Below are 27,089 nucleotides of genomic sequence, written 5' to 3'. Positions count from 1 at the left end.
CTTCGCATCACCGCTAACATGTAATGGTGTCTGGAAAACATTTGAGTCTTTTATTCAGTGTATTCTATGTGCCTGTCACAGCAAAATCTTGAAATACTTCCTTTCCAGTCCATATGAAGACGCATGCCTAGCGGTATAAAGTGCCCACCAACTAGTGAAACGCGCCCCCAGCGGCGAATTAATCTTACGATTAGCTTTGTGAAACGTTGTGAAACGTTCACATGAATAGTGTACAGAGATTCCGGGACTGGCCAAACTTGGTGTGCAGAATAGAGTCAAGTCTAAACAGTGTGAAATAAACGTCAAAAGTCAACTGTTAAAATGTTAAATATCGTGTTTAATAGCGGGGAAACTGTTTTCGACAAAGCTAGCTCAGATTCACGTTTTTGCCTGAAGCCGCTCGTTTGTGTATTCTGGTTTCAGCAAAAGCCGGCGAGCTAGCAAGAGAATGCAGTGTTGACACTTTTCTTAGCATTTTTCTGGGATTTTTTTATTGGTTACTGATCCTCAATATAAATTACCCCTTTATAAAATAACCGAGACCATGAACAAATACTTCATCGAAGATCATTCGCTATTCTGGCGCTCTCTCTTAAAGTCCGGCCAGACGCTTCGTGTGTGTTCTGCATGGCATCAACCAGCGACCAGTCTTACTGGTACAATTATGTTCACAATATTAAACACCCGCGCTGCGTCACAGCCAGTACAGCAATTGTCATTTGAACACAAGGGAGTCCCCAACACCCTATCAATCAATTTCCCATGCAACGTTTTTTGCTAAGAAAATACCGTGAACTTCGGATAAGGCAGGGCCTGAATCGTCACGGTTGTTCGGAGTTTACAAGAAGACGTGCCTTCTCCACTGTGAGCGGCCGCCGTTAATTGCGAGAGCAATAAACTATGATCAATATACACTGTAAAATTCGATCAAGCTGCAAAACTTCATTAGCCAAGGTGTTGTTTTAATCCACGTGCATCAACGATTTTTAGGACATTAACACAGCGGGGCTTGATGTGGTCTTGTTTACATCTGTAATCAGCTCAGTTACAAATCACACCAGGGCCACTCCACTGTACGCCAGACAGAGAAAAATAAACAAATCACCACACTTTGCAATGTCATGTATGTTTCTTTTTTATTCCCGATGAACAAGTGAGCGTGAAAGTTCAGGAAGGTTTTGGAATTTTCGCTTGTCCAGTTTCAGTGAATCTACATGTTTAACAATTTTGGGAATTCCTGATTGGACACAATGATAAGTTTTCTGTTGCTAACAACGGTCTAATCATTGCAATCCTAGCTCTTACAAATGAATAGAATGTTGAAATACTGTGAGGGAACATTCTCATCACAGTTTACCTCAAAAACAGAACGAAAGAGAAAGTACTAGTGCTGTTACAAATTTAAAAATACCTTAAAGCTGAAAATAGAAATAATAGTGAAACAATTTGTCTAAATGGTATAAAGGAAATGAGCTATAAGTAATAGAACACATCATAATCATGTTTGCGAGTGTTTCAGTGAAAAGGATGCCTTGTAACAAACCGTATTTCTTTTTTTTACGTTTATGTAATTAGAATCGCTATGTTGAAAAGGTTCTTGCACCATTGAGTCCAATCAGGCACTCCACAAATACATTTACAAATGTATTTTGAACATGTAAGTTTATATGATGCTGGTCTAGCCGGTCAATTCCCAAAGCTACCTGAACTTTCACGCTCACTTGTTCATCACGAATGAAAAAGAAAGATACATGACATTGCAAAGTGTGGTGATTTGTTTATGTTTCTCTGTCTGACATGCATGGAGTGGTCCTGGTGTGTTGTGTAGCTGAGAGCATGTAGCTGATTAAAGATGTAAACAAGACCACATCAATCCCATTGTGTGTTAATGTCGTAAAATTCGCTGATACACATCGATTAAAACAACACCTTCTGCAGCTTGATCGAATTTCACATGACACTTTAATACGTAAGGACACGTGCAACCGGCCGGGTTCTAATTAACACTGATTACAATCTCCTGATGTTGTTTCAACTGGATGAGGGGCGCGCTACAGAACCACTGACGTCATTTCCCCATGGCAACGAACTTTTCACGATAGAGTCTATACTGTGTATGCTTTGTGTACTTTTTCAGACGCGCGAAACATTATTAATGAAATAAAGCTTTTGAAATTGAAAAGAAGAAAAAAAGAAAGACAATGCACTGCGCGATCTTTGGTATGAAAAAATGGTTTATTCTACTGTTTGACGATAAGAAATATATTGTCAAACAGCATGACAAGCCGTCTATGACAGGGAAGGGTGCGCAGTGTCTTGCTACTGAGTGGTAAAAAATGCACAACTGCTGAAGGTATCTGGCGATTTTCTATACAAGCATCGTGAATGGTCGCCAGGTTCCAAAAAACAGTGTCCACTAGTTTTGCTGAGATTGTGGGGCAATTCCAACAGGTTTTCAGGGCTGCACACTGTTTTTATTTTATTAACACTTTATTTAAAGAGGGTAGTCTGATTTACAAACTGATTGTAATTTACATCAGAGCCCTCAGAAATATACATCCTGTACATGTAACATGTTTAATTTCTATCAACTTGTTCAGCTATTCATTTGAGTTGCTGCCTTGAAGTGCATTACCCAATGTCCAAAATGTTTTGGGTTTTTTTAATCACGTGCAGGCCGAGTTCACAAGCTGAATACTGTAAATCTTTATTTGCTTTAGGAGTAGAACAAGAAGCTGTAGTTGACATGAGCGAAAATAGTGAAGAAAATCCTCAAAAGTTACAGTGCCACTTGCCCATTAATCATTCTCGACCATCTCTTCGAAAGCATATCTGCAAAAATGTGCTTCACCAAATATTATCGCGCCGCCGGCGGCGGCAGCAATCTGAAATTAAGTAAGACAGAATCCATATTCTGACTAGTGGTGGCGCTCTCACTAGTTTCAAATTAGCAAATTTACTTACCAGAAAAGATTCTAATTTCTGGCTAAAAAGATGTTACAGTACTATGCTTTGTAACACAACGAGCAGAACTAAAGAAATACAACTAACTCTTCCATTTTTTGCCTATTTGATAACATCACAATGAATCTGTAAAGGAAGAATGTGCCTCTGGGACAAAAATTTGGACTCGCACATTTTTAAGTTCTTTTCTGGTCAACACTTGTGAGGGCCAGTTTTGAAGATCTTGGATTTACATGTAATTTTCAGTAGTCTTCTTGTGAAAACCAAGAATTTTATTTGTTCCCACAGAAGTCAACACATGGATGGAGGCCATTTTGAATTTCAAATATAAATGTTACGCAGTTCCATTCTCTTGTGCAAAACTTTGCTAGGTAGCCCCTGATTTTGTTATTGGAATGTTATTAGAATTGTTGAAAGTTTCATTAAGGAAAGTTTGGGATTAAGTCATTCAATTTCAAAACACACACTACCTTATTACTTTCACATTAAAGTCTCCTTTAGCCCCACATGAGAAGCCATATTATACTTTCATTCTATAGGGTGAATATTATAGAAATAACGGGCGACGCACTGACCATTAAAGTTTATTTATAGGCATGGGCGAGAGGAAAGCCAAAAATTAACGGGCGAGGCTTGCCGAGCCCGTTAATTTGGCTTTTCTCGACCCCACGCCCATAAATAAACATTAATGGTCAGAGCAGAGTCTGTTATTTCCATTATATTATCAATGAACCGAAGAAAACCGTCAAAATTTGCGAAAATTTCCAGAGCAAACGACAACTGGGCGCCAGAACTGAGCAATACGCGACGCACTGTCACATGCACTGTCAAAAATTGGCAAATCCAGAGATATTTTCAGAAAAAAGTACCTCAACTTGGCCTACAAGTGTTCCATTTTATTTTGTGATTGATTATGATTTACGTTTGAGCTGTAAAGTTACGATACTTTGAGGTTTTAATCTTATTATTCATATTCACGGGCATGTAAACAAACCATTACTGTGTATTTGTGGTCAGTCACGTGGTTCAGCTCGACCGATCAAAATGCGGCAGGCAGGGCATGGTAATATAATTTAATTTCTATAACATTTCACCCACCACTGAACTAGCTGATCCACTTCCATGACAAAAATACACCACAATTGATGAAACAAAACCACAGAGTCCATAAAAGTAAAAATTAAATAATTATATTTATTAACGACCAAAGTACAAACAACAAATGATGTACCTCAATGTCAGGCAACTTTCTCATTTTTTTAATTCAGTTATGCAAATACCGACCAAAAAGTGTGCATCATCATGGTTAGCATCATGGTTATCATCATGGTTACAGGTTCTGGTAAATGACTCTCTGTGACAAAGTCTGTACAATAAACTTGGTAGAGAGACTTTATGTATGGATAATCCTTTGTTTTCATGTTATGTCTGGTACAGCTCCCTATGCATCCTGTTTGAACCCTTTCCACAGAATGGTTTGGTCCAAGTCTATTGTTTTCTGTGGTGAAGTTATGAGCTCTCCACTTTGCAGAGGTGTTAGTGGCACAAACTTCTACATTCCATCAACTCTGCTCCCTTTTGACAATCTCAGATGAAACAGCAATTGTTGCCGACAGTTCAAACAAATTGAAGAAAGCAAACTTCTCAATAAAGTACAAAATTCAAAATAATCCTGTACACGTCTGAGAACAGAACATTAACAGTTGACGAGGCTCTTATGTTGAACAGTTTCTTGCAAAAGACTGGACAATTTCTTCCAAATTCATTTCCTACTACATTCTTAAGCCTGACCAAACTAAACCATGAAAGGACACAAGTACTAATACTGTCACATCTGTCCATTTCTAATTGTAAACTGTCACTTCAGCAATGGAGTGGTAAACTTGTTGTACACTACTTTGTTATAACAAATAAAATATGAACCACCAAATAAATGTACCATTTCAAACACATATCACAAGAATAGCTCTTTATACATGGCAAAATTTACAAAAAGTATGGTCTATTCACACTCGATTCTGGCAACCATTACTGGGACATTCTGTTCAAAAGAGTCTGTACATTGTGTTTTCAAGGGAACCTATGCAGTCTGTTTTGGAGGAGAGTCTGTACTAACATGGCTACCATTGATATGTAAATGACCCATCTATGTGAAATAGATGTATGTTTGATACAAAATCTGGGCTTTTCACTTAAAAAGTGAAGTGAATAATGTAAGATTTGAAAACACAGTCAATTTGGTCTTTTGGAGAGACCATGTCTTTCATTCTCTTTTTTCAAAGGTAACCTTGAACATTTTCTTGCAAATTCATTTCCTTTCACATTCCTTAACCTGACTGGACAAACCAATGACAGCTCATGACAGAACAAGATAGCCATGATTAATGACCTAGATAATCATGATTCGTGACCTAGATTACCATGATTCATGACCTAGATAACCATGAATCGTGACCTAGATAACCACGATTCAAGACCTAGATAACAATTCATGACCTAGTTAACCATGATTCGTGACCTACATAACCATGAATCATGACATAGATAACCACCATTCATGACCTAGATGATTCATGAAATAGATAGCTATGATTCATGACCAAGAACTCCCTCATATAAAGTTCCTGAACCAAAAAGTTACAGCTAAGAGATAAAACAATATAACATTTGCATATTTTGATTTCCACAGAATTTATTTTTTTGAAATTTTTTAAGCTATTTTCCTCAAAAAATCTGTACCATATTTCTACAATTCTGTCGATATTAATTTCAAAAACACAATTGACAATTGCTATTTCATACATATACATACATGTCTTATTAAATACAGTAACAGAAGTCCACTGTCTTGCAACAGCAGAGGTAAAACCCCCTACATGCTGAAGATAACAGAATAGTCCATCATAGATTTCTATGTCGTTCTGCACATAATTTTAAATGAATAAGGATGAGTTACTAAAAATATTGTTGGAGACAGTCGCCTATATGTGTAATCATGATAATTTCACTAGGTACGTATGCAGAATTAAATAGAATAACATAATATAACATAACATAACATAATATATGTTGGGGTTAAGGTTCGTAATCTAACTGTAGACATGATAACATAAAGTACTACTCTACTTGTCTGATTAACAAAAGGGGTGGGCTGATCACACCATTGTTTTTCAGTCATACTTCAAAGAAAACATTCAAATGTGTACCTTATTGTTTAAGTAAATTGTTTTGTTTTGATTTTGTTTAAATACAATTTGGGTATATTGATAATACAACTCCAGGTTGAAACAAAGGCACAACATAAATAGGAGAAAAATGGATGTGATTATTACACAAAGAATTGTGGCATTGAAATTTATTTTCTTATCATGCATTCAAAAAAATGCAGGGTTTTAATGATTGTTGTCCAAAGTTCAACTATAAAACTGTTGATGATTACAACTAATACAATTGTATAGGAATCACAGAACTTGTATCCTATGACCTCTGGGTGACCTAAAAGAACTGAACTTTGAACTCAAAAGGTCACAACATTTTATCTGTTTTCAACCTGACAGCATACACACACAAGGACAGGAAAAATTCTTCCATGCATTTACTTTGTTATCATAAACAGAATATGGATTGTGACTTTTAACTTTATAAATTACAGAAATTACGTAGCAGGCACACAAAATATAATATACACACATCATTGATCATTATTAAACACCCTGGAAAAGTCAAAAGAAAGGGTTTTCGATTATTTCTGATACAAAATTTTGAAGTTACCCGGTTATATGTACTAGTCAAACATAAATTCATAATATAATATTCTGAATAAACTTTCATGTTGACCTATGACATGATTTGTAACCACCATAATATTCAAAATTATTCATAACCTATGACACGGCAATCAGTAAGAATGATATGATGGAATCCACTACATACCATGGCATGTAACATTCAAATTTTTCATGCACCTATCTACAATTTTAATGCCTCAAGTGATTTGATGATAAATTCATGCCAGTCATCGTAAAATATATCAAGTTTTCATTCTGTCTCTTTCCTACTTTCCTGCAGTTGTGACTTGCACTGCAGACATTTCTGATCAAGCAAAATATAAGTGCAGAGAGACGTTGATGCACCATGCCATGAAATGACGGCACTTGACAAAATGGCAGCAACAATACTGTTGACAGTGGGAATTTGGTGACAAGATTTGTTTTATGAGCTGAAACTGAAAAACGCTGTTCTCTGTACTTTCTTAGACTCAACTGACTGAAAATATTTCTGACTGAATGGACAAAGAGTCTCTGGTAGACTTGTAAAGGACGTTGCTACATTTTCAACTACGAATATAACTCAATTCTGCAATTTCTTTGAAATGTGTTTTAAAGCTGACTTGGTCTTTCACAACACTTGAAGGGAAAAGCGGGCAAATCGCATTAATTTAGTTTCAAACAGTTACCAAAATGTAAATAGATATTAATATCACACAAGACTAAACTTATTGCTGTGGTATGAGAAGTTAAATGCATGCTGGGATTGCACAGTGCATTCTGGGATTGAACAGTGCATCCTGGGATTGAACAGTGCATGCTTGGTCATCATACAGTACAGGTGAATGTGTGACAGCCTCTACAGTATGGCCAAACATGGTTTGAGGGTATCAAAGCCAATTGTACAACACAGTTAGGCTCCACCCGTAAATCAATAAACATGGTTTCTCCTAGCAACAAATCTACAGCATGGGCATATCAAAGCTTGCAAAAATCCAGGGGGTTACGCAAGCGGTGAAAAACATATAAACTTTGTCAAAAAAGTTTGAAATGTTGCAAAAGTTGCAGTTATTGCCTTTTGATACAGTGTAACATTTAGTAATCATTGTTATCCTATCTGTGGTATCCTAACACTGCTACACATTATACATGATATCAAACTCTTCAACTATTGGCACTCATGTGTCTCTATGCTGTAAAAACCCTACTCTGTAAATTTGTTACTCATCAGTAACTCAGGGGGGAAAATACTCAATGAACACCCGTACCTTTCTCTCTGAATTCAGAAAACAAATATGTTTCTCTCACAACACCAGGGAATCAAACCACTTTGCGATATCAATTGCTACTCTCAAATGGTTTCTTTGACAGTACACAATGATGAGTTCTGATGCAGATATCTACATCAGAACAACTATTTTTTATTTCTATTTTATAATCCTAAATCAAATGTTTGGAAATATTTTGCTATCTAAACAAAAATACAGATACTGTTAAGCCTATGACTGGAGGAGAGATGAATTTAAACATAAGTGTGTGTATTTATTACACACTATCCCAATTACAGGGTTTTTTTTTCAATTCATGAAAGCACAAGCACAGGTTTTTACAAGTGTGGATTACTCAGAAAGTAAGTGATGCGTTACTGTTCAGCTGATGAACTTCCAGATTTTCAATGACTTTCCAGAGTTAAATTTCAAGGGTTCCTGATTATGAAATCTCCAGTACAACTACAAATTAGAGATACTTCCTTGTCATCGGGGAATTCAAAACTTTTTGATGAAGGGCGATTCTTAGGAGAAACACTGGATATAAGTGTGTGTGTATGTATGACATTTGAATAACGAATATTTATAGGTTTACAGCACTACACAGGTTCTGCATAGTTGGCTGGATACAATCCAACTTTGCCGTCTATCCTTCCTTTACACCAGCCTTGCTCATCTTCATCCTCCAGCTTTGTGAATACAGTACCTGAAAAAAATTCACAAAGTTAATATTAGGTGGGAAGGGGGGAGGGGGCTTCTCATTTCCTTGTTGGAATTTTTCTATCTTTGTCAAGTGATTTTCTAGTGCTACAACTTAAAAATATACTTTTAAAATGTTATTGCAGCCAGTGTTTATTTGAAATTTTCTGTTAGTTTTTATCCGAGTCTCCTTGGCAAATACAGGAATCTACCGATTCCTTTCCATGATATTTGTTTAATTACTGATGAAAGTTCTTTTTGATTGGTGAAAATTTCCCGTACTACATGTACTGGGATAGGGACCATGAACAGAAATTTTGGGAAATTCATGAATACAGTCAGAGAGTTCAGAAATGTTTTCAGTTGGAAAGCAAATGGCTTCTACCCTTTAAAAATACCATGCTTAATGATATCTGTGCATGAACACAGTGTGTATGTGAAACGTGCATCGATGACTATCGATTATTTGGCAACATACAGTTTTCTCTTTTGTTATACATAAGAAAACTTTCAAAGTGTCATGCAGAGAGTTTGGTTAAAATTCACTCCACAAGTTTCTTTCTGTTCTCTGGAAATTCACCTTGCTCTATGGCACACATGGTATCTGAACTCTTTGATTCAATTTAGCAATGTCTTGAAACTGTCTTGAGTAAGTTCTATATCGACACACCATAATGTAGGAAATTTTCTTGCATTCAAAGGAAAACTGAGAGGCAGTGGTGCATCATATTGGCTTGGTGGGCAGATTATTGACAAGCACATAAATGAGTTTGTGAGTATACACAGATGTTAAACACACAAAATACTTGCTTTTTAAATTAATCACTTTACTCCTGATGTACGAAGAAGCATTTCAATCACTAAAATTTATACAAACATGACATCGGACCACTGTGCAACTGTATTTTTCAATTTCACAGTCAGTACAATCTCAACGCCTTACACCAGTACATGCAATGGGTCACATCAAAGTCCCTTACCGAATATACATCCTGCGATACGCTAAACACATATATAGATGGAGAGCCCAACGCACGTTCCACACACAAACACACACACACACATACACATGCCTACACTGTGTTTCCAGTACCGCGTATGGAAGATCTTACCACTTTTGAACGTCAACTCATCTTCTTCAGCTCCTTCGTAGTCATACAAAGCCCTGACTGGTACACCGACGGCTTCCTGGTCATCCCACTCATCATTGAAAGGATTAGGATCAGCTTCTTGATCCATGGCACTGTTGGAATGACACAATATCATCATTATAGGGTCTGCAGCTGTAACTTTTGTCAATTTTTTTTTACTATCCTATTTTTGTATTGTACATCAACTCCAAGTTCTTGTTCTACTCTCCAAAGCACCTCTAGGTGTTAAATGCCATGTTATCGTTTTCATGATTAAGTAAAGCTTTCACCATCTTACTTTTGTGAACATCACAAATTTAATCTTTTGTCACAGAGTTAACACAGGGACTGATACCATTTTGAATTTCAAATATCGGAACTGTTAGGTAAATTGTTTCTCTAGTACCAAACTTTGTACAGCGACCCCTGATTTTCATTATTGTTTGATGAGAGGATGGTTCAAAGAAAATAAAAGTTTAGTTGAGGGATGTTTGAGCAAAAGTTGAAGTCAATTTTGATATGTGTACTACCTTAAGATAGTCGGAAAAATCTAAATATTGGCAAACTTTCAGATTATGAAATTATATGGTGTTGAGAAATCAGTGTTGAATAATACACACTATAAAGCAAAACAAATCCATTTGCAAGTATATTCTGATTTCACATTAATCATATCTGAAAAACACTGGTACAGTAGCAGAAAATACTTTGTGGCTGGTGTAATTCATCATTATAACGATGTATTATACTATTCATACTACTTGTCAATCGGTTACACTCATTTATCTACAATCTACATACTACAGAACACTGATACAGAACTTCACAAAATGTACAAGCCACACAGTGTTACTTGACATAACAGCATGTACAGACAACATATGACCTTGCAAATACTGTTCACAATATGCCACATCAAAGACAGACAGAAAATAGACAATGAATTGGCTCAGTTATGCATATGTTTTTTTATCCTGATTGCGTCTGTCCTGGAAGTTTGACTTGATTGACAGTGTGTCTGAAGGCTTTCTAAAATGTACAATTGGTCTGTCTTCTCTCTCTCTCTGTTTGCACTTTCATATTTTGCCAATTTATGAAAGTCGGGGAGTTTTTGTGAAAGGCAGTAACTTTAGCAGAATTTTCTGCAAGTAAGTGAGGCGACTTTTGTGTGAATAACCATAAAAAACCCACAGCTCTGAGACTTTGAGCTTGAATTTCAGGGGTTTCATCCAATTCTTTACGAGTTTGCAGACATTTATGACGTGAGTCATTATGACCCAACAAACAATGTCAATGTTGTCACTGTACACAGGAAACCAAATCACAGGCGACTCAACGGTGGAGGGGGGGGAGAAACACATATATACTGTTACCTGCAAATGCCAAATCAAAATGTATTTCATAATACACCTCATCGAATTTCCTCTTTGAAAATTTGATAAATCTTTCAAGTATTACTCATCTTCATCATAGACAGTATTGCAATCTTTGTGTACATTTTACATAATATGCATGGCAAGTGCTTTCTGGCTCCTCATGGTAAGTTTTTCACTTTTAAATTGCATGGTAAAAGCTTCTAAAACTGCACAAGAATTAATGGGTCTTTGCTATACTGGTGCAAAAACGATGTTTACCATCTGGATGCAAATCAATGGTTCACAACTGAGATTATGGACGAGGTATGTGATGAATACGAATATTCCGTTTCAAAGAGGAAACCACATTTCAAGTCTGCTTTCTTTTTGCTTGTGGCCATGTGTGTACATGCTTGATATTTAGAAACAACAACCAACAACACCACCATGCTATATTCTACTTCCCACCACCAAATACACAATATGTTGTGCTAAATTCTACTTGCTAGCTCCAAATACACAACATGTTATGCTACATTCTACTTGGAAGCTCCCAATAGACCCCTTATGAGAAAGACTATAGACTATGGTTCTATTACTTATAGATCTCCTATAGGATTCTATTGAAAAACAAGATTCCACAGAAGTCTATAGAACATTTACACAAGGCACAAGATGCTATGCTACGTTGCTTGCTCCCAATACACAAAATGTTATACTAAGCTCACAATATCATTGCTATCCTGGCAGTGCAAAGCCATCTACAGCTACCAGGCTGACGCTACAAATAAGTAAACCGCTGAGACCCTTTGACACCATATTTCCATGTATATAGGTCCAACTACATCCATTCAAGATAATGGAGGCAACACCCATAAATCTGGTGAAACATCGGACAGTACATACATGGTGGCATGGGTACTTACTAGTTTGTTTGTCTAACCTGTTCACCCCTAATTCCCTGTAAACAGGTCCACACTCACCATTGATAACAATACACTTGGGTGAAACCATGTCAATGGAAGGGTTTAACATAGGAAACACACAAACAGGACACTGACATGTTGATTACCAGCCGTAATACAGGTTTCAGTTCCTGAGATGGGCAACTGGACGAGGGTAAAACCGACTAACCTTGGCGTGACGTCTGGTTCTGGTGATGGCTGACTGTAGCTTTGCTGTGCGTAATCGTTATAGGCATTGAATCTGCTTGGGGTTTGTGAAGATGATTGGTAGCCACTAAGTGACAAGACGAACAAGATGGCAAATGGATGGAAAAAAAATAGACAAGTGACGATGAGAACGTGAACACATTTGAATCGACGAACCCTGGAATCTGAAAGAAGGCCAGCACAAACAGAACCATATGCACACACAAATATAGGAAAACATAATTCCATTTCCCATTTGGACACATGCGTTTGTTTGTACAGCCATGATACCTCTTGGCTCTACAGTATCTGTAGAACACGTTTGGTACCTTTCATTCCGGAGTAGGCCCATTGACATGAAAACAAGAACACAATGCAAACTGACAAAAAATGTCTGTACATGATGATCTCCATGTATGATTATTAACTTAATCTTTACTGTTTTACACAAATGAGACAGAAGAGGATCTCCATACAATTATTTCTTTGTTTCTTTTCAATTTTAAAGGAAGTTATGTCGGAACACCAATAAATAATTCTGAATTCCTTACTTTTTGAATTTCTGAATTTTTTTGAGTTTAATAAATTGAAAACTCTATTGTTTCTTGTTTTTGAATGTTAATTATTTTTGTTCCATTTTAGTGCAACTAAGCACAGATACACACACATATTGCATGAGAGAAGAATCCACGAAGACAATGTTTACTTATCAAATCTTATTGAGATATAGTAGAAACCTTATCACCTCACTTTTTGTACAGATGCATCTTATGAGTGTAATGGAGGTACATTAACAATCTCAGAACTAAAAACAGCCCATTTAGAATCACATCAAGCTTTGTCTTCTTCGCTTTGAAAACAAAAAGCAGATGCCCTTCAACAAAATACCAAGATACCAAAACAGACACAGACAAACTAATGGACAGACACACTGACAAACCAACAGACACACTGACAAACCGAGAGGCAGACAGACATGCTGACAAACACCCTGACATACAGTCAAAGATGCACAAAAACTGACCTGTCTCCGACTTGATGGATCCCAGCATCGCCCATGCCCAAACTACTGTTAGCTGAAAATTCTGAGTTGCCCTTGAACGACGCATTAGTCAACATGACACCATCACCTCCACCAACATTACCCTTGCTTTTCTTCTTGGAACTGATTGAATGCATCTCTTCAGAATATTCCTGCAATTCAAAAAATAATCTTATAAACCAAAATGTCAAATCAAGTCATACGGATTCAGTTTCAGTTACAAAGTACAAACTGTTAATTTATGATTATCAAATACTTTTCATAACATAAGTTTCCAAAACTATTACACGCTAAGCTAATGCTTGTTTAAGTGGCTAGTTCAATCAGACACAGACACAGACACACATGTATGTGACTGACATTTGTTTCTAAAATGCAGTTGATGTCTGACAGATATCTTGTGCATTTCGGAACTTCAGAAATGTTACACAGACTTATTGACAGACAAATCAAATTGAAGACCTCTTTCAGTTCTAATTTCCATCTAGCACTGATGAGGCCATTAAAAACAGCAAAAGTTCAGAATAACATAACTATACTACTATGTGAGTGTAACTTGTACAATTCAAAAGTCTTTGTACTAGCCCTGTAAAATCTGCTCATTAAAAACAATGCACTCATTATCACTGTTAACAGAAAAGTTGTTGTTATCATTTGAGATCCTACAATGCTTCAAATGCCAGAATGACTTCAAAAGAGAGAGTGCTGACCTCAAATGCAGGCCAGCTCATGGCCATTCCCGTACCATGTGTGTTCTTCCACCATTTCAAGTCTTTGTCAGCATCTGCATTCTGTACAGTCTGTATGAAGTCAGAGTATACCTGAGAGAAACTGGAAAATAAAAAACCACATATCAGATTATTCCTTGATACAGAATGCATAATCACATGGGTGGCAGAGGATGTAGTGTGTTATGATAAGGATATTTTGGTTTCAACTTTGATTTTGAAGGTTATCTTGAGACAGATCATTTTTTAAACAGAACTGCACTCATGAACAGACTGCATGTATTTCAATAGCGCCCTCACAGTTGCACATTGTGTAATGAGAGAGATCCATGTTTGCACAGAAGTGCACTTATATGACCAGTCAATGTTTGTATACAATAGCTCCCTCATGTCAACTTTCAATTCAAAAGTCAATTTTTGTTGCCTTTATAAAATATACCCCAATCAACTTTTTTGATAATTGCCAAAATTTTGATAAAAAGCTTTAGCCAATGAAATGTGATGTCAATTTGGTCAAAAGTTATCAAAAAACAAATTACCGAAAAAATTCTGAAAATGGGTAAAATATTGCACCAAAATTTTTGGAGGGAAAAAATTACAGCATTCAAAGGGTTATATTCAAGATGGGGAGAGTTTTATACTTGTTCAGTACTTTATAAATGCTGAAGTGAACAGGAAAGCAGTGCCACACTCCTGGCCAGGCAATTTGTGTTCTTGCTGGCCATAGTCCATTTAAATTCCAGTTTTCACCCTTTATTGTCAAAAATACCATGAAAGAGTTGAATTCAAGGGCTGGAAGATTAACTTACTTTGATTGAGATGAGAGATCTAATCTAGCATGTAAATCTGACAAGACTTCCTTGAAGAAATTGAGTCTCCTTGTTTCGAATTCCTGTGTCTTGTTGAATTGTCCTGTCATGTCTTCCATGTACCGTGCATTGTAGTTGGTCAGCTCTGATAGTGCCTTTTCATATTTCTCCTTGGCTTTGATCTTGTCCTGCTTGCATTTGTCTACCTTGTCATGGAGTTTCTTTATCTGGAGTGGGAAAAGTCAATACACAGAGAACACAAAATCTTATCATCTCAGCATGTGTAAACAAACAAAGAAAATATGAAATAAAGAAACAGTTAAAAGACATTATAGGCAATAAATAAATAAAACAAAAATAAACGAACATCCTAGAATAAAAAAGAAAAATTCTCAGACACTAAGGGTAAACTTTCTCATTGAAACATTGCATTACCATTTCACAGCTTTGGTTTGGCCCAAAGCCATTGTTATTAATGGTGAGCACAGACCAGTTTACTTTAAATCAGGGATGAACAGGTTCAACATGTACTTGTAAATACTGATATTTGGCAATGAATGGAAGCTTAGCTTTCTGAATGCACACACAGGAACTGATGAATTCAAGAAAATTTGTTTGTTTTGATTTGTTTGTACAGAACTATGGTCTGATCCACGAAGCTTTAGGAATGAGTTTATGGTAGTTTTGAAAAAACCTTCTAGGGTTGATTGTATACACTTGATGCGTTTAGTTCCATGTTAAGGTAGAACGCACCTCGGGGACAGACATTCAGACTCAAACTTTTACAATTCTCTTCTGCTTTACCACATGTGGGGGTTCATTTTAAAGCTCTTGGTGAAAGAAAACTTTTCACCGGCTTAGTTTTTCGAAATTCAAAAATTTTTATTTTTCCCCATAGAGTAAACACAGGGATGGCGGCCATTTTGAATTTCTAATATTGGTAAATCTTGGGTAAATTGTTTCTCTAGTACCAAAATTTGCACGGTGACCCCCTATTTTTATTCTAGATTTTGAAAGAGAATGATTGAAAGATTCCTTGAGGAAAATTAGAGCAAAAGTTTAAGTCTTTCACCTTCGAGGTGGCAACATTTCCTACAAGAGAGAAGCAAGATTCTGTACATAACTAGGAACCATTTAACTTGTTTTAGTTAATTGTTGGTGAGATTTTTTTCTCATGTACATGATAAGATATGGCAGGCAGCTGAGTTTTTGCCTCTGTGTAATAGCCCACTACATGTCAGGCACGCTAGAGATACAGTATTTATAGTTTTGTTTCAGTAGGAAGTGTGGAGTGTATTGTATGTCAGACTAGTTCCTGCTAAGAGATATTTATGTACGACCAGGTCACCGATACAGATATTGGAAGATAAATATTATGTGGAGAATGGAGTTGATGATAATTTTGATTTGTAGTAAACACTGTAAATGAATACTACAAGAACATTAACAATCTATATTACATTCAATGTTCTGCTGGTTCTAACAAACAGGAACTGAAACAATTGTTGTTGTAAATGCATTGAGTGAATCATTGCATCTTTGTCGGCCAGTCGCAATTTCTGTTTTGGAGTCATTATACAGTCATTTTCGAAACACAAATATAGCAATTAAGTGTGAGCAATAACAAACAACCAGTTACAATACAGAACTGAAACGGGGATTTGTAAAAGTCAAAAATACACCAGTGTGTTCCTTGTTGATCTCTCTTTTCCTGGAAGATAATGTACAGCACACAAGACATTGTTGTAGGATTGCATGAAAGGGTTACCTGCCGGGGGAAACGATTACAGTGAGCAGGCATGTTCTCCATCGACATGAACATGCCAAGCTACAAATCTGACACATTGTATACATCAGAGCATTGGAGGATTTGTGGAGTTGTGTACTGCCCTCACATGGCAGTTCATGGAAATGATGTTCCCACAACACAACTTGTGCCAGTTGTGTGGTTTCTTTCAAAAGCAAACCCTACTTTCAAAAAAATAACTGCCATTATAGGTATGATATGCCTTTTAACTCTTTAAAGATAAAGTTATATAAGTACTTAATTCATTTGCTGACACTTTTTTCTTTTAAGCACAAGACACTGCCTGGTTTAGAACCACTAAATTGATTTTTGTCTGAACTTATGATGAAAAATTGCAAAACGCTAGTTCAAATCAGAAGTTGAATTTACTTACATGGTCAGGTGATAATGAAGGATCCTCTTTAGCGTTGTTTTCTCCGTTGATAGCAGACTTCTCAAGTTTACATGTGTTGTGAAATGCCTTTTTTGATGAATTGACTTTGACAAGTAACTTGGCCCATGGTTTTTGTGCCTGAAAGTGAAGAGGGAAATCAGAAAAATTCCATCTAACCCTTACACCATCATAGTTTAGCCCAAACCAATTGTTATCAATGCTATATATGGACCTGTCTACATGAAATTAGGTGTGAAAAGGTTTATGAAAATACTTTGACATGGTAGTATACACAGCAAGAAAGCAAATCATACTGTCAGTACCGATTACGTCACAGCATAGTGCGTTCAAGAATTTAGTTTGAATCGAAATTTTCTGAACTGCCCATCTGTTATTAAAATATCACAATTTCACTTTCAAAACGACGTAGAACAGGTTAAACTTTGCCACTGAAATATTTTTGACATGTCTAAACAGACAGCAAAGGTATTGCTAAAAGGTGCTTCAGATGATTAACCTACATGTGCAGTAACATAAACAGGTAGTCAAAAATTCAGCCTATCTTTCACCCCACTTCCTGCTGTAAAGTTACAACTCTAATTGCGAACAAGAGGACTGAACCAAGATTTAAAGGTTAGAGATTAAAAAGATTGTTTTATCAGCACTAAGTACATGAAGAAAGTAGTCTTTTGCAGTGTTGATGAGTAAATGTGGCACAACTGTAGATCAACAGATTCACCTATGTGCACACGCTTTGTGACCTTCGACCCTACACTATAAAACTGAAGAACAGAAGCTCCAAATCTGATGCTGACAGTCTTAGGGTGCCCTTCACAATATGTAAAAAGCCACAAACTCCTTAGGATAATGTTTAATTGTAATATGACGTGAGTCAATGCCACTATATATATATTCCTGGCACACCATTGACACAGCGTATAAGTATACCAACATGTTTGGCAGATTTATCACAAGTTATTCTCAGACAGGCAACATATCATTTCCCATACTAGCAAATTATATGGCATACTGTTAAACTAAAAAGAACGTACAAAATTTCCCAGAGAAGAGAATCCAGTAAATTCTCAATCAGATTCAAACTCACAACGTACAGCACTTGATCACCTGGTGAAGACACCAAATCAAAGCTACTGAGCTAGGGGATCAACCTAGGTTGACAAGTGACCCCCAACCCCCCCCCCCCACCCCACCCCAAACACCCCCTCACACACACACAGTTGAGATCATGAACCACTCAATATATACATACTCACTATTGTACATCGCTCACAAAACCTAATTGTAAAGTATACCTTTTTAAATCCTTCTTCACTTTCTACAGTTTCTTTAAAGCTGAGCATCTTCTTGTGATAGTTTTCTTTCTGCCACTGTTTGACTTTCTGGTGTACATCTGTGATTAAATGTTCCTTGACATCTAGGTGGATATCACACTTCCTTTCAGCTTCTGTCAGCACTGCTTTCCATGCAGACGCCATTGTGCCATACTCTGGACCTGTAATATAGGTATGTAAAATGTCAGGTAAAAAAAGGTGAAAATCTTTGACAGCGTCAGTGATCTAGTAGTATATATGTTATGGTTTAGTATACTGGGTTCCATAGTCATCTAATTGGGGTTACTCTCTAATAATTTTCCACTCATTTCACAAAAGTCATGTCATTTCTCAGATGTTCCTCAGTCATTTCTCAGAGGTTGGCCAGTCATTTCACAAAATTTCACAATTTCTTAGAAGTTCCCTGAGCATTCCACAAAGGTTCCCCTTCCTGTCATTTCACAGAGCTCAACCACTCATTTCACAGAGCTTCCCCAGTCATTTTCCTAGTCAATTCACAAGCTTTGTCTTTTCTCTTCACAAAAGTTCCTACAAGAGGTTGTAGGACAGTCACCCTTGGACATTGATCTACTGAACACTGACCCAAACTTTATAATCCTCAACCCTAGCCTAAACTTTCCAGTGGGTAATGTCAAGGGGGGCATTCTTCCTGATATCCCTTCCCCTTATCATTACTCAGAGGTTTGTTGGTCTTTTAAGGTAGTATGCACCTCAAAAGTGAAAGACTTAAAACTTTTACTCAAACTTCCCTGAACGAAACTTTCAACCATTCTCTTATTAAATCAACAACAAAATTCAGAGGGTCACCCTGCAAAGTTTGGAAACAAATTACCCAACATTTTGTGATATTTGAAATTCAAAATGGCCACCATCCCAATGTTAACTCTATGGGGGAAAAATTAAATTTCTGATTTTCAAAGACTAAGACGGTGAAAGTTTTTCTTTCTCCAAGAGCTTTAACATGAGCCCCTACAAGTGGTAGATCAGAAAAGAAATGTAGAAATTTGAGAGTTCAAATATCTGTCCCCGAGGCACGTTCTACCTTAACAAAGGTCAGAGAATAATAGGAACTACATAAACATCATCACAATTACATGATCCTCTACACCCTAGAAAGAAAGCCCCGTCACACAGAACAATCTCTACTGACCTTTATCCACCAGGTCGTTCCATTTTTTCGCCCACTGCCTCAAGTGCTTGGCGTATGCTTTTTCAATTTCACTTCTCTCTTGTATCATTGTCATGAGATCATTGCATAATTTGTTGCCGTCGTCGATCCTCTTGACGGTTCTCTTGTAGTTTCCGATCTCCCAGAAGGAGTCTGTGCCTGGAGCGGCTATGTTTTCTTCGCTGTACTGTGACATCCTACTGTGATGGCGATGTCTCCATCAAATGATAAAATTTACACCTTATCAAAGAAAAAAACCAAACATTTGTGAGTGTCCTGAGATCTCTAAGAAAATCATTGTACATTGTACAGCACACACTATATGAGGAATTGGATGTGTAACACATTTAGCAAACCCTAGACAGAACAAAAAGAATCTGAACATATATCACTAATGATAGCTTATAAAATATTTTTTGTAAAATCTAGACAGAAAAAAAAAACATTATAAAATTGTAATTTCAAACATTTCAGAAATCTCTAAACCAAATACATTCAAAAATCAAAATTCCCTATGATCAGGAGAGATTTAACTGAATTGCTGAAGAGTCATACAGAAGCCATGCGCCATAATCGTCCTATTCACCACAATGGTTTGGCCCAAAGCCTTTGCTATCAACAGTGAGGGTGGATCTATTTACAGGGCATGGGGGTGTACAGGTTAAATTGCTTTTCTGATTGAAGATACTTGTCATACATTAATTGAAATGTAATAGGTACACAACTTGAAGGGTTCGTGTAAAGTACACTTTAACAATTAAACTAATGGAAAAGCAATTAAATGTCAAACAATCTTCTCCAGGAATCACAAAAAGTGATTTATCACCATGACAACTTCAGTAAATGTATATGGCATATCATAATGGGCATAACAATAACTACAGTCGTCGAGTCGATGAAAATTGTTTTGTAACAAGGTGTACGGGATATTCTTCGGGATTACAGAAAAAGATTTTTATACTCATTCTTAAGATGTAAACACATCATGGTTGAATGAAAACATTTTCTATAAACTAGTTTCAGTGAGTGGTTTTCAAACAGTTCATTTGTTGGCAATTTACATGCAGTGATTGGGAAGGTAGTAGAAATGTATTGTTTTCACCACAAAGTGAATTTGATAAATGTGAACTCGTGTACCCATGAATAACGAATGTAATGAAAATTGTTATTATAGACGATGATAGGTTATTTGGGATTCTGTTGCTTACACAATTAGAATTTTAATGTGCTGTATGATCCATCTCATTCATATCCATCATTTACTCTCTTGGAAAGTGATTTCCCACCGTTTGATTAAATTTTCACTGCTAGTACCATCATGATCAAATCCTTTTCAACTACACTGAATTACATTATAGTTATGAATAGCAATGTGTATTTACCCCCACCAGCATTACCCTACTCAAGATATACAGTACATTTCTGAAGAACAAGTATGAAGTGTATAGCTAGGGTACCATACATGTTTAAACTCTATACACACACCACAAAGGTTCAGTGAAAAATTCACTGTAGCTTGCTGAGACCTGTCAGGCTGATTACATGGCTACACACTCACCATTCAAATTCAAACCAGGGGATAATCAACAACACAAGTTGACTGACCCTGAATACCATCTTTTCATTCGCTTTTTTTGCAGTCTGGCAGATTAACTACTAATAGCATCACTACATGTAATCACTGCATGTGACATGGAGAGCCAGTGTTTCCCTAGTCACTGTGTACGTCTGTATGTACAGTAAACACTGTAGGCTTGCATTTTATACATCAGTATGTACAGTATATAACTGTATTTGTACATGTACAGTTTATATTGTACCCTTGTTTTTACATCATTGTGGAGTAAATTATCTCCATGTAGAATCAAAAAACACATTTTATTGCATCCTAGTAAATCACTATCTTTGTTACACATGTAGATGTATATTCTGAATGTTATAGTGCCAATACCTCATACACAAAACTTTTAGATAATGCTATATGGTACCACTTGGCAATGGGGAAGATACGTTTATCACATAAACTATGTGAAATCCTGATTGTAAGTTTGTGGGTTGAAAGTCAGGGACTAGCAACTTGAAACAATAGAAAGTGCTGATATAATTCCTGTCTCTGACTTACATGTACATTACTTAAAATAGAGCTATATCAGTGTTGGAATGTCAGATGCCAAGATCATTGCTTTACCATGTAATCTACTTGAGATACTGTAAGCTTTGTAGCATAGCAGCAATTCTGTAATGGTTACCATCCATGCTTGTAGCTGTTTACTTCAAGTACAAAGCTGATAAAATAGATGATATGCTACTGTACAATGTATGGTATAGCCACCAGTAATACCGGTAGTATATGCAGTTACATGTACTGGTCTGTGAACGAAGCTACCACAAACAGAAGTCCACAACATATATACAATCACTTTGGTTGTCACAGATAGCCATCAAAACTACTCTACCTGTTCTCACAGGTACATTACATGTACTTGCAACTGTACTGCGAAGATAAACACTATGGATGTATGATGTGCGCCAAGGAATCTGACTACGGCATGGATATTTCTTCCGTACCTCACAAATTTGAATTCCACCAAAACCAGCTTGGGAACTGTCACTATGATTATTGCAGAGTTGGTCAGTTGACATCTACATATATACATCAGTATAGATGCAAAGACATCTACAACGCCTACAACAGTACCAGTAACTCACATAACCATGCGCTGTCTTCAAGCCGTGCCTGATTGTGCATGTACATACTGAACTAGGCTCTCACAGCCCCTCGTTCACCACACAGCTCCACCTTCTACCATAAAGTGACATGTCTTTGAAGCCAGCAAGGCTCACTAAGCCAGCCAGACGTACTGGAATTTGCTAAGCCGAGCTGCACTCATTAAAGGTGCTTGCATGGTCTGGGACATAGCTTTCGAGGGCTGTGAGAGTTTAATTCTCAGCACTACCACTACCAAATATATTATCCATCTAATAGGATCCAAAGTTTAATTCTCAGCACTACCACTACCAAAAATATTATCCATCTAATAGGATCCAAAGTTTAATTCTCAGCACTACCACTACCAAAAATATTATCCATCTAATAGGATCCAAAGTTTAATTCTCAGCACTACCACTACCAAAAATATTATCCATCTAATAGGATCCAAAGTTTAATTCTCAGCACTACCACTACGAAAAATATTATCTAATAGGATCCAAAGTTTAATTCTCAGCATTACCACTACCAAAAATATTATCTATCTAATAGGATCCAAAGTTTAATTCTCAGCACTACCACTACCAAAAATATTATCCATCTAATAGGATCCAAAGTTTAATTCTCAGCACTACCACTACCAAAAATATTATCCATCTAATAGGATCCAAAGTTTAATTCTCAGCACTACCACTACCAAAAATATTATCAATCTAATAGGATCCAAAGTTTAATTCTCAGCACTACCACTACCAAAATTATTATCCATCTGATAGGATCTGAATGCAATAACATTTTTTACATTTACAATGTACAATTTTACACCAATCTTTATTCCTACATCACAGGGAAGTTTGTGCATGGTATACATCTACCATATTACCTGTATATAATTATTAACATTCCCTAGGACTAGGAGGAATGAAGTACATGTTACTATGGCATTATTTGTCTCTATGGTATGATCTGTTCTTATCACACACTGAACTAGACCTAAGCTATGACCTCTGTCAATTTACAAGTACTAATTATACCTCAATGGTTTGATAAATGCTCTGATAATTGAAGTGGTAGAACAGCTTGCATTAATTCCAATTATACAGCAGGATTTGAGAAAATCACGTTGCAGAGAGGGGAACTGAAAGGGATTATATGTAGGTTGGGTGTGAACGCTTTGCTCAGCTGACTGGTTTGTGGAAAGTCAAAACACCTTGGCTTGAGCATGTTGGAGACAGACCATTTGATCTTGGAAGAGATGGGTCTGCAGGGTGAACAAGTGAATGTTTGTTTCCTTCAAAGATTTCTTCAATAGCCATTGCTACTTGTTGAAGTTTCCAGTGATGTGAATATTTTGTACAGCTGAAACTTTCATTAACAATTTTGCCTGTCCTTATTTTTTACATCTATAACATTTTCAACTGATTCTTACAACATCTAAAAGTCAGTACCCTGCTTTAATACCTTGATACCTATCAATCATGATTATAAATAATGTAATGCATGATTTCCGGCAAACAGATATTCTCTGTTGATAATAACTCAATGTTGAATTGCATGGTCATTTAATGCTCATTAATACACTTTGCCTAAATGAATTCAATTACTTAGGAAATTAATAACAATTATGCGGAAAGAAAAAGCTGATGCCACACAAAAATTTGTAACTTTACATTTTCAAAGTGTACCATAATTACACCATCTTCAACCCTGGGTCAGCTATTGCCATTAAACGTGAATACAACCAACGTTTGTAAGTATCACCGTAAATTCCATGTAGTCCAATATGGATGATTGGTCTGAGTGTAATAATCTGTAGTGTTATTAATACCCTATGTGTGACCTTTGACATGATCACATGATGAAAAGTTCAAACACACTGTGTGACCTTTGACATGGTCACATGACAAGAAGTGCAAACCTACAATGTATATTGAGTACCTGCTGCACACAATGCCTTCATAAATATCATAAATGTTATCAGTTTAAGATGAGCTCTGGCACTTATCAATACAAATGAACAAAAAGTACCCTAAGGCCAAAGGTTATCACCATAACGGGGCGTGTAGTATTTGCTGATGGGCCATGATTCAACACTTTAAGAATTTTTACCATCTGTCTGATAAACGTACTGGTAGAAATGTTCTCAATTATCAGTGACTTCAAGGCAAAATGAAGTCAGAACTCAAACTGCTGGAGGATAATTAAGGGTAAGATAAACAAAGGCAAGTCTCAGATAAAATGAACATGTGTATCTTGATTATCGATTAAAGAAATTAATCAGATTTCAGTAGCTGAAACTAGGGGAGTTGCATCAGCATTGTAAACATTATCAGTCAATAAATCAACAAGACAGAGTGATATTGTCTTACAGATCTATGCAGGTCAAAATTCACTCTAACTGGAGGACACATCATATCATGGATATTCTGCGTGTTAAAGGGATAAAGTCATCGCAACTGCCCTCAAAGGTCATACGGGAGCCATACTACAAATGTAAACACTGTATCCAAGGTACGATGGTGATTCATGAAAGTTAACACATGTCTGTCATAATCTACATCCTACAATTTAAATGTTGCAGCTATGATGATGAGGTGCATCTAGATATCGTGCACGAAATACATTGTTTTAAACAAGAAACTCCCACAGGCGCAGTTCTGACGATGGTTTGCCTTTAATTTACTTTAAATGTTTTGATTTCAATTGCCATTTGATGGGCTTACTCTGACTGTACAGTCTTCACCTTGCTTGAAGCAATCTGCATTCATGTAGATAATGCATAACTGGGTCTTACGCAAACTGAAAGTTTCAAAACCTTACCCTTCAGGTAGTTTCAATTCACACACACATTTCCATTGTGCTTGTATGAAACTGGTGTGGTAACTGTTGGACTACAATTATATTGGTCCTTCAAAGCGTGCATCACAAGTTGTGATGCACGCTTTGAAGTTGTGACAACTACACCAAGAGAAGACATAGAAATCTCTGAACTCTACAGTGTCAGACATCACTTCCAAATCTGCACAGGATTGTGGAATGCAGTATTGAGCCCTAAAAAACATATAAATATCCACCAACTTTGCTTGGTATGCTATAGTAGCTTAAAGGCATGTGTTGGCACCAGATTGTCTTATCAGAAAATTTACCCACCAGATTACAATTTCAATGGAAAACAAAAGGCTATCACACCTCCGTAATCCTCTTACAAACTAGAACAAAGGCGATCCCTGGGATTGCGAACAGTGCCTTTAAGTCCCTAAAATTCATGTTTACCATGTATCTGTTTTCAGGGACCATGAAATAAAAATAATGTTCAATTTTTTGTTATAATACAACATATGGGACATAATTATGCTTCATTAACCTTGAATTATCTTGGCCTAATTGTGACACATGAACTTGGCACAATATGTAAGTTGCACTCCAACGTACATATGTTCAATCATTACTTACATCATTTCAATAAATCAACTGATTGTAAATCACTTGTACCAGCTTCAAGCTTCAATTTGATATTTACAAGGAGTTGAAGAACAAATCAAATAAAACAGTACCATAACTTCAGAATGCTGTATGGTCCACGGCACACCTTTGTCACACTTTCCTGGCATTTGCACGTCTGCATAATTTTGTGACCCTTGATGATTAATGATTCCTATGCAAAGCAGTGCAAAACACAGTATACTTTTGAAGATCATTTGTTTAAAACGACAGTAACATGAAGTGCTTGCCAAACAGCCATGTGCGAAATCAGAACATGTATATATATGTACTGACGTATATGTACTATATAAGCAAGCAACGTTCGGCAATAAAAAATGTCACCACCTCCTTTCTGATATAATTACGACATCTGCTTGGAATTTAATCCACACATTCTTGGTGACAATTGGTTACTCTAATCAATACCAAATCCATACAATCCTCCATTCTATACGCCTGCTTAATACAGAATCAATTGAAATGAAAGTAAGTATTTGATCTCTGCCAGGATTAGGGCACAGAATAGCTGCAACAATAGTCCATATGGAGTATTAATATTTCCAAGCCATACGTAGGTAGCGTCAAAACCATATGGTCGCAGTAGATTGGTACTCAAGGACACCTCTTGAGTGCACTCTAATTGAAATATACACCCACCTCGTAACCGCACCGATATTTTTATTCATATTTTGAAAGATACGATCTTGTGTCACACATATAGTGGCACTACAACAGAGTAAACAGACATCAATTTCAGTAAAGCTCCACAGAATCGACATATATAAATATGTAATATACGGTACACCATAAAAGCACTTGTCAGAATTCAGAGCAAGATCACAGATGCTGTCACAATTTTACTACCATCGATGGGGTACTTTGAAAATTCTGCAATTTATCGTTTTTGACGTCACAAGTGCATTGTAATGAGGTGGTATCATTATCGAGAACACCAGCATTTACGTGGGAACAAACAATTTATCAAAAAATCAATGACAAGCATTTTTCTCAACAATTTTATGTGGGACATAGTGTACAAATACTCCACACAGCAGTCGTGCAACTGACAATGTCACTGACACTGAAGTTTCACGTCAAGCTCTGCAAATGGAGTTGTATTTGAATAAGAATCAATAATTATTGAAGATATAATTTACTGAATCTGAAAACACTACACTTCACTGTGTAGTAATATCAAACTGCTCTGCTGCCTGCAAATATTCATTGGTGTCTCATCTTACCTGGTGAGTATCAAATAATTCAGGTATTAACTTATGCTGGTA

General features: G+C 36.6%; 1 protein-coding gene across 3 annotated transcripts in view; it reads right to left on the bottom strand.

Annotated features, from left to right (window-relative positions):
* Positions 1–4,138: 4,138 nt before the first annotated feature.
* The window catches only part of LOC139131146 (protein kinase C and casein kinase substrate in neurons protein 1-like), a 38,469-nt gene continuing 15,518 nt past the window's right edge, over positions 4,139–27,089 (bottom strand). Inside the window, exons 2-10 of one of the 3 annotated variants that reach the window (XM_070697112.1) lie at positions 19,596–19,853; positions 18,407–18,606; positions 17,094–17,231; positions 14,914–15,140; positions 14,087–14,207; positions 13,359–13,528; positions 12,318–12,422; positions 9,811–9,941; positions 4,139–8,705 (exon numbers count right to left, since the gene is read on the bottom strand). In XM_070697112.1, coding sequence (XP_070553213.1) covers positions 8,599–8,705; positions 9,811–9,941; positions 12,318–12,422; positions 13,359–13,528; positions 14,087–14,207; positions 14,914–15,140; positions 17,094–17,231; positions 18,407–18,606; positions 19,596–19,809 — 1,413 coding nt within the window. In that variant the 5' untranslated portion in view covers positions 19,810–19,853 and the 3' untranslated portion in view covers positions 4,139–8,598. The remainder of the gene's footprint in view (positions 8,706–9,810; positions 9,942–12,317; positions 12,423–13,358; positions 13,529–14,086; positions 14,208–14,913; positions 15,141–17,093; positions 17,232–18,406; positions 18,607–19,595; positions 19,854–27,089) is intronic. The other 2 variants (XM_070697121.1, XM_070697130.1) reach the window with 2 other exon arrangements.

Source organism: Ptychodera flava, chromosome 1, assembly GCF_041260155.1.
Source record: "Ptychodera flava strain L36383 chromosome 1, AS_Pfla_20210202, whole genome shotgun sequence".
In the NCBI taxonomy this organism is placed as follows: domain Eukaryota; kingdom Metazoa; phylum Hemichordata; class Enteropneusta; family Ptychoderidae; genus Ptychodera; species Ptychodera flava.
Note: the sequence above shows the minus strand (reverse complement) of the source record. Positions and strands in the feature narration are given on the sequence as shown.